We start from the raw sequence: 17,206 nt of genomic DNA, 5'->3' as shown, positions 1-17,206 counted from the left end.
GCCCCATGGAACCGAGGACATCTTTGCAGATTACACCAAACTGGATGTGAGTGTTGATCTGCTGGAGGGTAGGAGGGCTCTGCACAGGGCTCTGGACAGGCTGGATCCAGGGCCCAAATCCAACAAGGCAAGGTTGAACAAGACCAAGTGCTGGGTCGTGCACTTTGGCCACAACAACCCCTGCAGCACTACAGGCTGGGGACAGAGTGGCTGGAGAGCAGCCAGGCAGAAAAGGACCTGCAGGGAGTGATGGACAGCAGGCTGGACATGAGGCAGCAGTGTGCCCAGGTGGGCAAGAAGGCCAATGGCTCCTGGCCTGGATCAGGAATGGTGTGGCCAGAAGGAGCAGGGCTGCTGTACTCAGCATTAATCTGTGCCCAGCTCTGCACACAGACATTGCTGCTGCAGCTCCAGAGAAGGCAACAAAAGGGCATCTCTGCAGAAAACTCTGTTGGGAGATCCTTTAGTTCTATTAAAGCCACCAACAGTGCAGCTCCTCATTGACACAATCGGTGGCTCGAGGGAAGGTGGAGAAAAAAAAATGAGAAATGGAAAAACAATGCTTTTATTTTAGGGACAATATTGAGAAACTAAAACACAGGGGGAAAAAAGAACAAAGCCAAAAGAACTATCAAAGAATATTTATATTACAAATTATTTATATTATGAAATAATTATATTACTTGGCCTGTCCCTGCTGCAGCCCCGGCACTTCCACCCCCAGAACTGTGCCCAGCCCCGAGAGTACTCAGGCCCTACAGCAACACCAGGGCCAGGAGGGCAGCAGGGCAGGGCCACGGCAGCAGCACTGGCAACACCAAGTGCGGATGCTGCTGGGCACAGCTGCTGGGCCAGCACTGATCTGCCCCCAGCTCTGCACTCAGACATTGCTGCTGTAGCTCCAGAGAAGGCAACAAAAGGGCATCTCTGCAGAAAACTTTGCTGGGAGATCCTTTAGTTAATTTAAAGCCACCAAGAGTGCAGCCCCTCATTGACACAGTCTGTGGCCACAGGGAAAGTGGAGAGAAACAAAATGAGAAATGGCACAAGGAATGGCTTTACTTTGTTGACAATATGAAAATATTAAAACAAAGGAAACAGATCTCCAAAATGAAACCAACAAGAAGTACCAAAAATGAGTTTTATTACAAGTGATTTACAGAAATTGACCAACAGTTAAATGTTTCTGAAACCATCCAGTCATCAGTGTCCACACTGCAGCCTTGAGCTCCTGGTTCCTCAGGCTGTAGATGAGGGGATTCAGGGCTGGAGGCATCACTGAGTACAGAACTGACAGGGCCAGATTAAGGGATGGGGAGGAGATGGAGGGGGGCTTCAGGTAAGCAAATGCTGAAGTGCTGACAAAGAGGGAAACAACAGCCAAGTGAGGGAGGCAGGTGGAAAAAGCTTTGTACCGCCCCTGCTTCGAGGGGATCCTCAGCACAGCCCTGAAGATCTGCACATAGGAGAAAACAATGAACACAAAACAACCAAATACCAAACAGACACTAAATGCAATGAGCCCAAGTTCCCTGAGGTAGGATGTGGAGCAGGAGAGCTTGATGATCTGTGGGATTTCACAGAAGAACTGGCCCAGGGCATTGCCCTGGCAGAGGGGCAGGGAAAATGTATTGGCCGTGTGCATGAGGGCATTGAGTAAGCCACTGGCCCAGGCAGCTGCTGCCATGTGGGCACAAGCTCTGCTGCCCAGGAGGGTCCCGTAGTGCAGGGGTATACAGATGGACACGTAGCGGTCATAGCACATGATGGTCAGAAGGGAAAGCTCTGCTGAGATGAAGAACACAAAGAAAAAGACCTGTGCAGCACATCCTGAGTAGGAGATGATCCTGGTGTCCCAGAGGGAATTGTGCATGGCTTTGGGGACAGTGGTGCAGATGGAGCCCAGGTCGCTGAAGGCCAGGTTGAGCAGGAAGAAGAACATGGGCGTGTGCAGGTGGTGGCCGCAGGCTACGGTGCTGATGATGAGGCCGTTGCCCAGGATGGCAGCCAGGGAGATGCCCAGCAAGAGGCAGAAGTGCAGGAGCTGCAGCTGCCATGTGTCTGCCAATGCCAGCAGGAGGAAGTGCCTGATGGAGCTGCTGTTGGACATTTGAGCTGTCTTGGCATGGGGATCTGTAAAAAAAGTAATCATGGAATACTTGGGTTTGGGGAGGACTTGAAATATCCCAGCACAGCCTTGGGGCACTTTCCCCCCACTGCCTGCCCAGGGCTCTGCTGCCTGGAGCTGTCCCTGCCAGCAGCTGCTTCCCTGTGCCCAGGTCTGGGCCCTGCCAGTGCTGCCAGAGCCCAGCGCAGCCCTGGGGGCTCAGATCTGCCCTGCAGACCCCTCCCAGCCCTGGCACTGCCCAGGGGCAGCTCTGGCTCTGCAGGCTCTGATGGCTCTGTCAGAGCAACCCTGAGGAGGCTGAAAAAGCAAAACTGATGCAGCTTCCAGGGGGCCCTGTGCAGGTTTCTGTCACTGCCTGGCTTAGTAAGATCTGAGAAAAAGCTATTTTCTTTTTCTGAATCTTAACTGAGAGATTAATATTAATGTGCAATTTTTCATCCTGGCAACAGAAAGCAGTAGATTAAAAAAGCAAGATTTTCCAATTTATGCAGCCCCAGCCTTGCTGTGCTCCCTGTATAACCTACTTGGAAATATTGTACAGCTAAATGTCATACTGGGAGCAGTCCTGAACAATGCAGCATCCTCACCACACAAAGAAAACACTTCCAAGCCTGACCAGCTGTCTCCTCCCACCCAGACCTTGTCCCCCAGTGCTGGGAGCAGCTGCTGGCTGAGAGCTGTCCCTGGCAGGCAGCAGAGTCCCTGCCCCAGCACAGCACCCTGGGCTGCAGGACTCTGCTCTGCAGGACAGCCCTGGGCACCCCTGGCTGCTCTGCACAAGAGACAATCAGAGAATGTACTCACAGGGTCTGTAGGCATTGCGATGTTCCAGCTGCAGGAGATGGCTCCAGGAGCTGCAGCTGCACTGTCCTGCCGCCAGAGGTTCCTGTGCCAAGGGCTGGCAGTGATTCTGCCCCAGGCACTTCTCAGCACCTTCCCAGCCCTGACTGATTGAAGCTCTCTGTGCCTCTCTGCTGTGCCCAGGGTGGCTGCAGGCAGTGCCCCAGCCCTGCTGGGCTGGAGAAGAGCTGCTCATCAAGAGAAATGTGCTTTTGAAGCTCTTCTTGGTTACCAGGAGCTGCCTCTGTGCCACGAGCCCAGCCCAGCTCAGCAGCACAGACACAGCACAAGAACATTAATGAGCCTCTGGGGCTTTGTGCTCAGGCCCTGAACATCAGTCCGTGAGAGGGAGCTGAAGAAACTTCTCCAGAACTCCAAGTCAGAATCCAACTCCAAAGTTCCTTGGACTTTTAATGAGTCCCACTGAGGGACACAACTGAGAAAGTGTCCCCAGGCCCCAGGCAGAGCAGAGAACTGGAGGCAGTGATGACAGGTGGGAACAAAGAGAAGCCAAGTCTTGGTGCCCTGGAGCAAAGCAGGGTCTGTGCCACCAACGGCTGGGAGGAGACACCTTGTCCCGAGGCCCTGCGGCCTCCTGGCACAGCCTCAGCCAGGCTGGGCACTGTCAGCGCCTTGTCCTGCCCTCAGCATCCCCCCCACCCCACATCCCAGTGGCCTCAAGGATCTGCTGGAAGGAGTCCCTGGGGAACCTTGCTCAGCAATGGCCCTGGGGAATCCTTAATGCTCCCTGTAGGGACTGTAGGTTTTTGAAAGGACTTTGGGTTTGGCTTTTGCCTTGGAGTCTCTGAGAGATTTGTGCAATCATGGCCTCCAATTATCTGCTTTAATTCATCCCTGGAGAGGCTTTGTCAGTAACAACACTCAGTGGGGCTCATTAGTACTTCAGCTTACTTAAGTTATTTTAAGGTACTTGGTGTTTCCCTTTTGATACTCAATCTGTGAGAGGTTTATGCAATCATGGCCCCAATTATCTGCTTTAACAAGTCCCTTGAGAGCTTTGTACTGACACTCAGTGGGGCTCATTAATGGCTTTAGATACTTGAGGTTTTTAATGTACTTTATGGATTTAAGAATACTTTTAGGTAATTTTAAGGAGTTCCTTGCCCACATTGAGTCTGAGAGGTTTTTGTGCCATTCTGACCTCCAGTTCTCTCCTCCAAGGGTCCATGAGGAGCCTGTGTTGGGTATCTTCCCTCTTTCTGTTTTACAACCAAGATGGAACTGAAAGAATTTTTTAAGAATTTCTGAAAGCATCCAAACAAACATGAGACAATTAACAATACAACAACAGCTATGAAAATTAAATGTCCTGTTTTAGATAGACATCATCCAACCCTTTAGTCCCTTGGATTGGAAAAGTTCATTGACCCAGTCTTTGTTTTCCACTTGAAGCTTCTTGAACTCTTCATTCAGTATTTGAATGCTCTTGTGGATTGACTCGCTGTGGCTGGAGAGGTTCATGCAACACATGTCCTCAGAGTCTACACAGCCATGCCCATGTGCCCAGCTTAAAAACTCTATCACTGTTCTGCAAGGTGGCATGTCTGAGGTCTCTATGTCTGAGAGCAGGCCACTCAATGTTAGGGAGTAGCATTGGTTTGCTTACTTAACAGGCACCCAAGATGGTCTGCTTGTCCTAAAGCTTTAGCTGCAGCCACCCAAGGTAGTCCAAATTGGGGGTACTACGATGTGATACCTGGATTAAAGCTTTCAAAGCCATCTCTTTGATATCATCCAATACTTCTCTGGGGACACCTGCTGCTTGATCATCTCGTAAGCTTTGCTGTCCTTCTCCAGCTAGATAGTTGATTGTCAATTCCGCCCTTGCCTCATTATTAGCATAGTCTGCTATTAATTGATTTAGTATACACTTCCATCCCCTTTCCCACAGGCTGTATTCTGTAGGCAACAACAACTTGGTCATAATATATTTTAAATCATAGGGAGTTATCATGTGCTGTAAACATGGCCCTCATTAGGCCATTAAAACAAGGTAAGTCCTTCCTATGGTCTTTAGCTGCCCTACACAGATCCTTGATTTCCCTGTAAACCAATGGCTGATACCTGGGATTCTGCCCCCTTCTTTCATAACATACGGGGGCAATGAGGGGTTTTTGAGACTCTTTGCCAGTGTCCTTCCTTAACTGCTTCCTTCTGAATCCTTTCCTAGGGACGTTCTGGGGTTGAGGGGAAAGGTGGCTCTGGGGAATCCAAACTGTCTTCTGGAGAGGAAGAATAACTTGGAGGAGAAACATTTGGATTAGAAATAGTGTGACAGTTGGGCTTAGTATCTGTGACCATGGGGTTATATTATTGCTGGAGGGTGAGGCAAAGGGCACTGCTATTTTGTCAGGTGTTGGGGAGGAAGGGTCTTGATTTACGATGGCAGACTTCCGGGGTAGAGTTCTGGAGGCACAGCCCAGGGTGAAGGTGGAATGATTGACAGTAGGGACATGACCCACAGTTGTGGGGATGGAGTCTGGAGGTTTGTTCAGGGCAGAAGAGAAGGTTGTGGTAGCAGGAAGTGGAGGAGCCAAGATGGAGGGAGGATGATCCGGCTCCCAAGCCACATTCAGGCTCCTTCCATCTTGAGTCTCCAGGGCATGATATTCCAAGACCACGTGGCCATTGCCATCTTGGACCATTGTGGAAGGTCTGAGAAAGGCATGTTTGAGGGGAGGTCCTGAGTTAGGAGTGACCAACGGATTGAGTTTTTGAGACATTGCTTGCTGGTGAAGGGTCTCAAGGATGGTATGGAAGATGGGGAGCATGTGGGCTGCAATGGGCTCCCTTTCGATCGAAAGGTTGTACAGTTTAAGTCCCACTGAGTCCTAAAATTCAGTGGTATGGATTTCATCAGCAGAGGCATCTGGAAAATTTTTAATGATCCACCTCATGATTGATTTTAATTTGTTCTTTGAAAATATTTTGTCCCAATCTGTTAGAATTAACTTAAAGCATCCATATATGCTCCTTTCTACTTTGGACATCTGGCTGCCCATTTTTCTCCTTCTCCGCCTTAGGGGCAACAGCCACCAGAACACACCAAATAAATAATGGGACTTGGGTGCATATTGTAAAAAACACAGTGGCAAAATGGGCAATAAATGTCTTGCATTTCCCCAAACCCACCTGCAATCCTATGCAGGTGAAACCGTTTTTGCCCCTGCCGATCCCAGGCCGAGGTCCCTCGAAGCAACAATGAATCCGCCAGGCCCGCACAATCCAAAATCCTGGGGAGCACTGACCTATCCATCAGCTAACCCCAGCTGACATGACTGACACTGGGAGCCCTGAATGTCATGGTGCCTGTTCGGGTGCCAAATGTCACAATGAGGGTGGCTGCGACAAACCTCTCTGAGTCGCTGACTTCAGCAGGGCGAGGGTGGCAAAAATGAAAAGGAGTGGGTTCGATGGAGTTTCCCAAAAAGAACTTTAATTACAGGGTGAAAAATAATAAATATGGAGAAGTCGAGCACGGTACAAGGGACAGTATCCTAAAACCTGAGACAAAGACAAAGTCACAACATAGACACTTGGGGCTAGAAAACTAGAACAATAACCATATAGAAGAAACAAGTAACCAATAAACCAATACAGGAGTAGAACTTGGAGAACTTAGCATAACAATTCTAAAGGCATATGGGAAAAGTCTCAAGCTCACCCTAAGTAAATTGAATGATTCCTAGAACTTGAAACTCACACCCAGTTTTTCCGGGGTAAAATCTGTCTGACTCTGAGTTACAGCTGGGCTAACTCCCACACTGCTGCTTTGCACTGGCCCCTTGGGACCATGCGGCCAAACAGAGCCACAATGCTGTCCTTGGTTCCACAAGGCTCTGCAGTGTCACAATGGCCCCTTCATTTCACAAGGCTCTCAAATGTCACATTGGTCTCCATAGGAAGGAAACCACAGAGCCCCACTGTTTCAGGAGCTGATGAACGGCAGCCATCAGCAGCCAAGGCAAGCCTGACCTGTCTGTCCTGGCAGGTTTGCTTGGAGCAACCCTTGGATATTTGAAATTACGCATGCGGAGTCCTAATTTAGAACATTTGTGCCTGGAAAAGAGGGATTTTTTTTTTCCATACAAAGAAAAGCACAGAGCCCTTTCCAGTGTTTGGAAAATAGATGAGTGCTGCCACTCAGGAGTCAATGACCGGCCAGACTTGTCTGTCCTGGCAACTTTAGTCTGGCAGCAATCCTTAAATACACAGATATTTGGAGGTGGAATCGGAATTTTGGCCAGGGATTCCTGGAAAAAATGGACAGTTCTTTTCCATAAAAAGAAAAGCCCAGAGCCCCAATGTTTCAGGGGCAGATGGGAATGGCCTTCAGCATTCCAAGGTCAGGCAGACCTGTCAGGTGACCCCTGGGAAGCCAAGGCAGCCACACCTATTTCATGTTCCCTTGCTTCCACAGGGCCCTGCAGTGTCACAATGGCTCCTTGCTTACATGGTGCCCTCAGTGTCATAACGGTCACTTGATTACACAAGTCCTTAAGGATCTTAATGGTCTCCATGGTTCCACATGGCCCCAAAGTGCCGTAATGGTCTATTGGTTCCATGAAGTCCCGCTGTGTCCAATGGCCCCTTGGTTCCATTGGGGCCCAGTAGTGCAACAATGATTCCCTTGGTTCCACAACTTCCCATAGTGTCATAAGGGTCCCTTCCTTCCATGAGACCCTGCAGGGTCACAATGGTCTCCCTGATTCCATGGGGCCTTGCAATGCCACAATGCTCTCCATGGATCCACAGTTCCCTGCAGGATCACAATGGGCCTTTGGCTCCACAAGGCCCTGAAATGCAGCAATAGCCTCTTGGTTCCACAAAGCCCTGCTGCTTCACACTGGCCCCTTGGGACTGTGAGGCCCAACTGGGCCACATGTTCTTGGTTCGAAGAGAACAGAAAGATCTTCTTGGTTCCATGAGGCCGCAGAGTGTCACAGTGGCCCCTGGGATTCATGGTACCCTGCGGGTCACAATGTTCCTCTTGATTCCACAAGTCCCTAAGTGTCACCATGGCCCATTGGTTCCACAATGCACCGCAGTGTCACAATGGTCTCCATAGGAAGGACACAAGTGAGCCCCAGTGGTGCAGGGGCAGTCACCAGAGAAGCAGTCACCAGAGGTCAAGTTTAGCCCAACTTGTGTCATCCTGGTTTTTTAAGATTTTTAAGCCTTCTGATGTTGACATTCTTGTAGTGAACTTTCTCACACAATTTCTGTAAATAATTCATTTTTTTCGCATTCCTTTTGTGGAGGAGGAGAGAGTTGAAGGGCTGTTGATTTGACCAGTATCATTGGAGAGGTGGCACTGTTACTCCAATCCGCTGTTACTTTTCGAAAACTATAAATGTTGGAGTCAGAATATAAACTTCACATTTTTTCTTCACCTTGAGAACAGCGATGTGTGCTTCTGTTCTTTTCTGTCCTCTAGTGACATCAGGGGAGTGCCAAAGTGTACTGCAGCCTAGGCTGAGACAGAGTCCGGATTGACGGTGAGGTTTTATTGTCTCCCCTCTTTGGTGCTTTGCCTGCTGCTCTTGGGGTAATGGCAACCACTGTGGGTTTCAAGGAGGATTCCCTCATTTTGGATCTCTGGAGGAGGGGTCCTGGAGTGGAAACAGGTTTCTATTTCCTGGAATGATTTTGAGTGATTGCTTCTGTGGGCCCGAGACCGAGGGCTCTTTTCGGACTCTGCAAAGCCATTCTCCAAGGAGGAGTGGTCTCTTGTGGGGGTACACCTCATGGAGGCCCTCTTTGATGATTGCACCGTAGACGTGGGATCACTGCTGGTGCAGTGGAAAAAGTGTGAGGATCTTTGGCGGGGGTCTGGTTCTTGTACCCCTCGGAGTTCCCAGTGGAGCCCTTCTGTCTCGGACATGGACGAGGGGAAGTTTGAGTTTCTGTGCAATGTGGAGCTCTCTCCCCACCCTGGGATGGTGTGCTGTGGGACGGGTCCAACACGGGGGATGGCAATTGTTCCCCTGGGGTGGATTTGGCTGTGCCAGACTCCCTTGTGCCGCTCTGCAGTGATGTGGCTCCACGGGCTGCACCTCTCTTGGCACCCCTCCCCTCCTCCATGTTTGGGACAGGGCCCGGCGCCGGTCTCGTCCTGTCGCAGGCATCTTTTCATAAAAATCCTTTCATTAGGATTTTTCCTCCTGAAGCTGAGACCTTTCAACAACAAAGTGTAAACAATGGTTATCCGCTGCTGTGCAATGCAACAGGTGGATCCGTGATTAGTCTCCTGTGGATGTTTGGATTTACTGACCACTCACGGCACAGCTGCTCTTGCTCTCTGACGAGACACAGATCTTTGTTATTCATTCCTTTCAATTCTATTCTTAGCTTAGCCTTCTGAGAAACCTTTCCTTTATATTACTTTTTAATACAGTTAAAATGTAGTATATATATAATAAAATAATAAATCAAACCTTCTGATCATGGAGTTAACATTCTTCTCTCTCTCTCATCCTGAAAACCCTTGTGACCACCGTCATATCATCCCAGTCCACACTGGGTTTGCAGGCCGTGCTGGCACCTGTGCCCGCCAAGGCGCCCCCTGCCAGGGCTGTGGCACAACAGGGCACTGATGTATTTACCTTTAGTGTGAATGCCGACACGGCTGGCGGGAGACCGGTGGGTTCCCGGGGCCGTGGCACTTCCTTACTGAATTTGTGGACACTTTCCTCGTGCCAGGTGACCGTGAGTCTGAGGAACCCCGAGCATTTCGGGCAAGCAGCCAAAACCAAGTCCGATGAGATGTCTGAGCCTGCCTTCTCATGGCATCTGCAGGGTCATGGAGGGGGCTTCTCTGGCTGCAAGGGGTTCAGGGGCGAGTGGTGTCGACCTGGCTCCCAGTCAATCATCTCCTCTTGTCCCTGGAGGGCTCAAGGACTGGGACACAGCAGGTGATGTGGCTTTGTCGGAAGGTCCCCAGGCTTTCCCTATGCTCAGGGGTGTTACTCATAACACCCATGAACCGCTTTTGTATAAGCTGGAGAGGGAAGTCCATGATGTGGTTGCTCAGCATGGTTTGGAATCTGCTGAGGTTATGCAGACTCTCTGGAGGGTCGTTATAGATGTGCTGACACCTCATGACCTCTGTCGTGTAGCACATTCGCTTTTTGACTTTGTGCAGTTTGATGTTTTTGAGACCAAGTGGGCTCGTTTGGCGGCCCCAAGCGGTGGTGCAGAATACTGCGCTGGCGCCGCAGGACTCCAGGCATGTGGATGTCACTGACATGCTGCTGGGCACAGGGCTTTATGAAAATGCTCAGGGGCACGTTGGCTTCAATCCCCTTGTGCTTGACCAGTGCCACACATTGGGCATGGCAGTGATTGTTCAGACCCTGGAAATGGCTGCTCCGAGGCAGCCGTTTGCGACCATTGTCCAGAAGGATGATGAGCCTTTCATGGCATTTGCAGCAATGCTGACTGTATCTGTGGAGAGGCAGGTGCCTGATCCTGTGGCAAAGAGGATTGTGATTGCAAACCATGTGAGGTGTAATTGGAATGATGCTTGTAGGAGGGTCATAGTGGCTCTGCCTGATTTTCCTACTGTCTCTCAGATGGCGGAGGACTGTGTGGACATCATCCCCTCGGTTGGAAGTTGGCTGCCATGGCTGCCGCTGTGCAGCCAGTCTGGGCAGCACTGCAGGGTGGGCGGCCACAGCAGGGGACTGCGCAGGCTGGCAAGAAGCAGAGGAAGAAAGCACAGAAGTTCAGATTTCCCATGTTCTTATGTGGTCAGTGTGGTAGGCTGAATCACATGTCCAATACCTGCAAGGCGACTGTTCATGTCAATGGCCAGGCTTTACCGGCTCCGGAAACGTGAAGTGGAGTGCGCAGCAGGAACACACCCAGACACAAGCTTCTCTCCAGACCCTGGAGCTGATAGAGGTCTTCTTTGCCGGCTTGCAGCCAGCACCTGCGGATCAGCAGGTGTAGATGTCTGCACCACAGCAACATTTGTCTTAGAATCTTGTAAAATACACAAGGTTCCCCTGGATTCCTTTGATCCCTTGGGCGGGGGCATGAGTGCTCTCCTGATGGGGAGATCTAGTGCCACCCTTCAGGGCATCATTGTGCACCTGGGGCTCATTGATGCAGATTTCACAGGGCAGATTTGTGCCATGGTCTCCACACCCACCCCCTCCCGTCACGATCCCGAAAGGGACGCGACTTGCTCAACTTGTGCCTTTTAAGTCCTCTGTTGGCAGGACAGCTCACCGATTGCGTGTAGCTGGTGGCTTTGGATCCACTGGGCCGCGTCAAGTTCGCTGGACTGCTGTCCTGACCAAGGACCGTCCCGAAATGCTGTGTACCCTGTCTGTTCCTGGTGCGACGCCATTGGAAATCCACCTCCGTGGGCTTCTCAACAGCGGTGCTGACGTCATGGTTCTCTCCCTTGCTGCCTGGCCCGGAGAATGGCCCCTGGATCCAATGGGGACGTCTGACGCAAGTCTGGGTGGGACAGTGCAATGCTACTTGAGCTTGCGGCCCATGATGGTGGCAAACCCGGAGGGACAGACAGCCTGGGTTAGGCCTCATTTTACTTCAGCTCCTCCCAACCTCTAGGGGAGGGATCTTCTTCTGTCTGGGGGTGCACATTGGGACAGATTTTTGATGGGGGCCACTGCAGTGAAGGGCGCAGAGTATCTTACGCCTCCTATTCGGTGTCTGGTGCACAAATCTGTCTGGGAGAAGCAGTGGCTTCTCCCTCAAGACAAATTGGTCGCCCTTCAGAACCTGGTGCAGCAGCACTTGGATCAGGGTGAAGCTGGCAGGGGGGCTTTGTACAAACCACGAACCAGACAGGGCTGCTGTAGAATGTGCCTCGATCTGCTTTAATTTTCAGCATCAGTCTCATTACATGGTTATGACAATGGGAAGATGCCAGCAGCTCACATTCCAGGCAGCAGACCAGGAACTTAATGGTACAACTTTCTTTATAAGTTTCTTGACCGATCACACAAAGCAAAAGCACATTGACAGCAGTTCTAGCCAATCACCATAAGTACACGTACCTTTGGTTAAAACAATGCTTTCTTATTTTGAATACAATACCTGCTTGTAAGCCTTAAAACACAATGCAAAGAGCTCCATTATTAAGCTTTAATCTTCCTAATATCTTGCTAGATAAACTTTCTGTAGCTTACAGAGCTATTCTAGACAAGTGTTAATACACAGACCATTGTTCTATTTGCCCTTGCTTTTCTACAGTTTAAATAATTTTTCTGCTGACCTATCTCATGGCTGCTGCATAGCTCTGCTCACAGTTCTGCTGTGTCTGAGGCCTGCATCTTGAAGCTTTCCCAAAATCCTCTGATTTTGTGGATTCCCACACAGGGTCATCTGGAGCCTTCTACCAGTGTCTGGAATACTCCTGTCTTCTGCATCAAAAAGAAATCTGGGAAGTGGATGTTGTTGCAAGACCTCCGAAAGGTTAATGCCATGATGGAAAGCATGGGGACATTGCAGGTGGGCATGCCATCGCCTACCATGCTTCCCCCAGACTGGCCGGTCCTCATTGTGGATCTGAAGGATTGTTTCTTTACGATTTTTTTGCATCCCGATGACAGACTGAAGTTTGCCTTCTCAGTGCCAGTGATTATCGAGGTTGAACCCGCACAGAGATATCAATGGAGAATGTTGCCCGAGGCATGCAGAATTCTCCTGCCTTGTCTGGAGTTCACAAGCAGTTTCCTGATGCATGTCTGTATCATTATATGGACAACATTCTGGTGGCTATGCCCACCCAGGATGAGCTGCTGAGGATTCAGCCTCGGTTGCTCGATGCTTTGCATGCTCATGGACTGCAGGTGGCTCCAGAAAAGGTTCAACAACAACCACCTTGGAAGTACTTGGGGGTCAAAATTCTGGAAGGGATGATCTGTCACCAGGAGGTGCAATTTGTGCATTCTGTGAAGACACTGAATGATGCTCAGAAATTGTTAGGTGTCATCACTTGGTTACGTCCGTACTTGGGGCTAACCGATGCACAGCCATCTCTTCTGTATGATCTGTTGAAACGAGACTCTGATCTAAAGTCACCTCGAACACTGACCCCTGAGGCATGTAAGGTGTTGGAGGTGGTTCAGCAAGCTGTTTCGGCTTGCCAAGTTTATCGCATTGATCCCTCCGTTGATGTCACTGTGTTCATCAGCACTCCAGATTTGTATCCCATGGGCATCATTGGCCAATGGAGTGACAAATGGTCTGATTCCTTGCATGTGTTTGAATGGGTTTTCCTGCCCCATCTGCCACAGAAGACGGCAACTGCATTGTTTGAGCTGGTTGCTCGCTTGATAATCAAATGCCAGCAACGGTGTTTGCAATTGATGGGTGTGGATCCTGCAAAGATCATACTCCCGGTGCAACGGGGGATTTTGACTGGAGCTTTGCAAACAGTGTGTCCCTGCAGAGTGCTCTGGAAAATTTTTCAGGGCAGATCATTTATTATCTGCCCAGTCTTAGGTTACTGCATATGGCAAAATACACACAAATCCCTTTGCAGCCCAAAACTACCCAGGAACCTGTGCAAGGACCCGCTGTCTTCACTGACGGTTCAGGGAAAACAGGAAAGGCCATTGTTACTTGTAGGGATGGATCTGAGTGGCAGATTCTGGAAGGCCATGAGGATGGGTCAGCCCAGTTGGTTGTAACTGAGGGCTGGCATTTGAGAAATTTTCCCAGAAACCTTTCAAATTGGTCACGGATTCCACCTATGTGGCTGACATCGCACAGTGGTTGGCTCATTTGGTTTTGAAGGAGGTCAGTAATCCTGCCTTGTTTCATTTACTGAAGACCTTGTGGTGTGCCATTCAGGCCCGGGTTCATCCATTCTATGTTCTGCATGTGAGGAGTCACACCAATTTGCCAGGCTTTATAGGGGAAGGTAACACGAGGGCTGACAAGTTGGCTAAGCCAGCGTGGGTAGTGCCTCAGCCTGATACACTCGCGCAGGCCAAGACATTGCATGGGTATTTCCACCAAAACGCACATACCTTGCAGAAGCAGTTTCAGCTGACACCAACTGAGGCTCGTGACATTGAGTCGTGTGATGACTGCCAAGCACTTACTCCACCTTTGCTGGCAGGGGTAAACCCCAGAGGTCTTAGGGCCTTGGAGCTTTGGCAGACCGATGTCACCCAGATTGCCGAGTTTGGCCGGCTCAAGTATGTGCATGTCACGGTGGACATGTTCTCCTCTGTGATGTGGGCTTCTGCTCACACTGGGGAGAAGGCCTGTGATGTCCTTGCCCACTGGAGGCAGGCCTTTGCCGTTCTGGGCATACCTTCTACAGTAGGAGTCCTAGTAAAATATATGTATTGTATAAGTGGCCTTGCCCTGATCCTAGTTGTTCTAAATGTGCTGCAGATGTGATGTCCTTAATTGGGCGGCAGCTGTGGCTAATGAAGATTACTGGGATAAAAGGGGGTGGGTTGGCTGGTCAGGGAGAGTCTTGGAGGAGCCCTGATAAAGAAGCAGGAACAACACTGCTGTGAAGAGCTGCTTGTGTGTAAGACCACCCAGAAGTTAGGGGACTCTAGAACTATGATAACAACGATATGAATACAACAAGTGGTGACCCTGACACGATAGAAGATAGGACAGCCGAGAGCTGTGGCAGCCTGAGAGCTGGGACTCTAGAAATGTAATAACAACACCTTCTGCTGTGAAAACCAACAATGGTCCTGCTTAGCCATAGCAAAAGTGTGGCAGTTCCTGCAGTTGTAGGGTGCCTCGCAAAAGTTTGGTATCCCTCATTCTCCGACTGGTCAAGCTACTGTAGAATGCGCTCAAGGTACTCTGAAGAGGGTTCTTCAAAAACAAAAATGGGGAATGCAGGGTGAAACCCCGCGCAGTCGGTTGGCAAAAGCTTTGAGTACAATCAATCATCTCACCATGCCACAGAACTCAAATAATCCTGTCGTTTTGATCACCATCACTTGTTGCAGGCTGCGGACGAGGCACAGCAGCCTCAAGCAAAGGTTCAGGTTTGGAATTTAGTCACCAAACAGTGGGAAGGTCCTTATGACCTTATCGCTTTGGGACGCGGGTATGCTTGTGTATCCACACACACTGGGGTACAGTGGTTACCTTCAAAATGTGTTTCCCCTGACCTGCGACCGCAGAGACAGAATTCAGCTGATGAGCAAGATAGAAACCGTGACCAACCTGAAAGGCATCAAGCAGGTGAATCATTGAGTGATGACTCGGATGCAGATGATGAGAGTGATCACTCTGATGATTCCTCCGCAAATGGACACCAAAGATTGTTCATGTTTCGTTTTTCATATTGTTCATTTTCTTTTCTCTTTTTCTTTATTAAATGGAAAAGGGTGAGATGTCACCCTGGATTTTAAGATTTTCTAAGTCGTCTGATGATGACATTCTTGTAGTGAACTTTCTCACACACTTTCTGTAAATAACTCATTGTTTTGCACTCTTTTATGGAGGAGGAGAAAGTTGATGGACTGTTGGTTTTACCACTGTCATTGGAGAGGTGTCACTGTCACCCTCCAATCCGCTGTCACTTTTGGAAAACTATAAATGTTGGAGTCAGACAATGAACTTCCCCTTTTTTCTTCACTATGAGAACAACAATGTGAGCTTGTGTTCTTTCATGTCCTATAATGACACTCCTGGGCCAGCGACTCCCTCTGAGTGGGGCCTCTCCCAGCCGGGAACTCTCCCGTTTGCTGCACTTGGGGATCCCCAACAACGACGGAGCCTGGGCTGATCCCCCCACTCCTCAAGGGTCAACCCTTCACCTGCTGGAGAGATGCCAAAGGATCAACAGTGAGCATTGCATGCCCTCAAGGGAATTTCTCACAGGTGCCTCTCACTGACTCTTTGTTTCTCTGTGCATACAGGAGTGCCTGTGCTGGGGAAATGTGGCAGAAATGCTGCACTCTGAGGGGCTTGAGTGCCTTGGATAGCTGAGTCAGTCAGGCCTGTATGTAAGGTTAAGTCACAAGGCCTAAGTTAAGTAAAATGCTGCTATAAGTTGTTCTTTTGCTAAGTTGTTAAGTTTAGGTTATTAGCTAAGTTAAATATTTTTAAGTGTCATTCCTCTGTTAAATTTCTAAGTCATAGGTTTTAAGTAAGGTCAAGTAATGTTAAGTGCTGTTCTTTTGCTAAATTGTGAAGTTGAAGGTATCATTTAAGGTTAAGTCCTATTAAGTTTGATCTCTGTAAGCTTTTGGCCCATATTCCTTGTATCGTTGCTCTCACTGTTCTTGTTTCTCACACACACACACACACACACACACACAGGGACAGTTCTCAGTTCATTTCTGGTTTGATTGCCTGGATTTGGTTTGGTTTTGTTGTTGCTTTGTTTCCTTGGTGTGCCTGAAGTGTCCAGGCAGGAGCAGAGTGACTCTTGCCAATAAAATTTGTGCTGCTGTCCCTTAATATTTAATCTGGTTTTTGCTGATCCCTTGCTGGGGACTTTTTCAGCACTCTCAAGCCCTTTTTTGTAGCACGGTGAAGGAGCCCTGGCCCAGGCTCTGGCCCTGGGGGACATGGGGACGCTGCCGGGGGGTCCCTGTCCCCCTGTGCCACCCCTACGGCCCCGGTCCCCCTGGCCCCGTGTCAGGCCCTGGGGTCGATCTCATGGAACATCCTCTGGGGGAGGCTGTGGGGCCGTGGGCGAGGGGACCCGGGGGGACAGGGGACCCCGCTGTGCATGAGCAGGGTTGGACTGCTCTTAGGGGAACTGTGAGGGGGGCCGGGGCAGAGTGACCTCCCAGGGGACCTCACACTGCCCCTGTGATATGACATTGCCCCTGTGATGTCACACTGCCAGCTCTGTGACCTCACACAGCCCCTGTAATATGACACAGCTCCTGTGATGTCACACAGCTGTCTCTTTGATATCATACTACCCTTGTGACATCACAACGCCCCCTTTGATGTCACATGGACTTCTCTGTAATGTCACACTGCCCCTGTGATGTCACAAAGCGTCCAGAGATGACACAAAGCCCATGTGATGTCACAGAACCAACTCTGTGGTGTCACCCTGTGATGTCATACAGTGCTGCAAAGTCACAGAAGACTGCGATGTCACAAAGTCACCATGTGATGTTGCTCTTATTCTCTGATGTCACAGTCTTCTCTATGATGTTACACAACCACCTTTGATGTCACAACCTACTCTCTCATGCCACAGAGCCACCCTCTATGATGGCAGATTCTGCT

General features: G+C 49.8%; 2 protein-coding genes across 2 annotated transcripts in view; one reads left to right on the top strand and one right to left on the bottom strand.

Moving 5' to 3' along the window:
• LOC131570211 (zinc finger protein 239-like) overlaps positions 1 to 17,206 on the top strand; it is a 73,299-nt gene that overhangs the window by 12,584 nt on the left and 43,509 nt on the right. Inside the window, exon 3 of the mRNA XM_058822553.1 lies at positions 9,503 to 9,512. Within this exon, the coding sequence (XP_058678536.1) occupies positions 9,503 to 9,512 (10 nt within the window). The remainder of the gene's footprint in view (positions 1 to 9,502; positions 9,513 to 17,206) is intronic.
• On the bottom strand, positions 893 to 2,110 carry LOC131570271 (olfactory receptor 14C36-like; the record flags this gene model as incomplete). The annotated part of the gene is made up of 2 exons (XM_058822633.1): positions 1,206 to 2,110; positions 893 to 911 (listed from the first exon to the last, which is right to left on the bottom strand). Coding segments are annotated over exons 1-2 (924 nt in total), but the record flags the coding sequence as incomplete, so codon positions are not given.

Source organism: Ammospiza caudacuta, chromosome 33 (genome assembly GCF_027887145.1).
Source record: "Ammospiza caudacuta isolate bAmmCau1 chromosome 33, bAmmCau1.pri, whole genome shotgun sequence".
NCBI classification, from domain to species: Eukaryota; Metazoa; Chordata; class Aves; order Passeriformes; family Passerellidae; genus Ammospiza; species Ammospiza caudacuta.
Note: the sequence above shows the minus strand (reverse complement) of the source record. Positions and strands in the feature narration are given on the sequence as shown.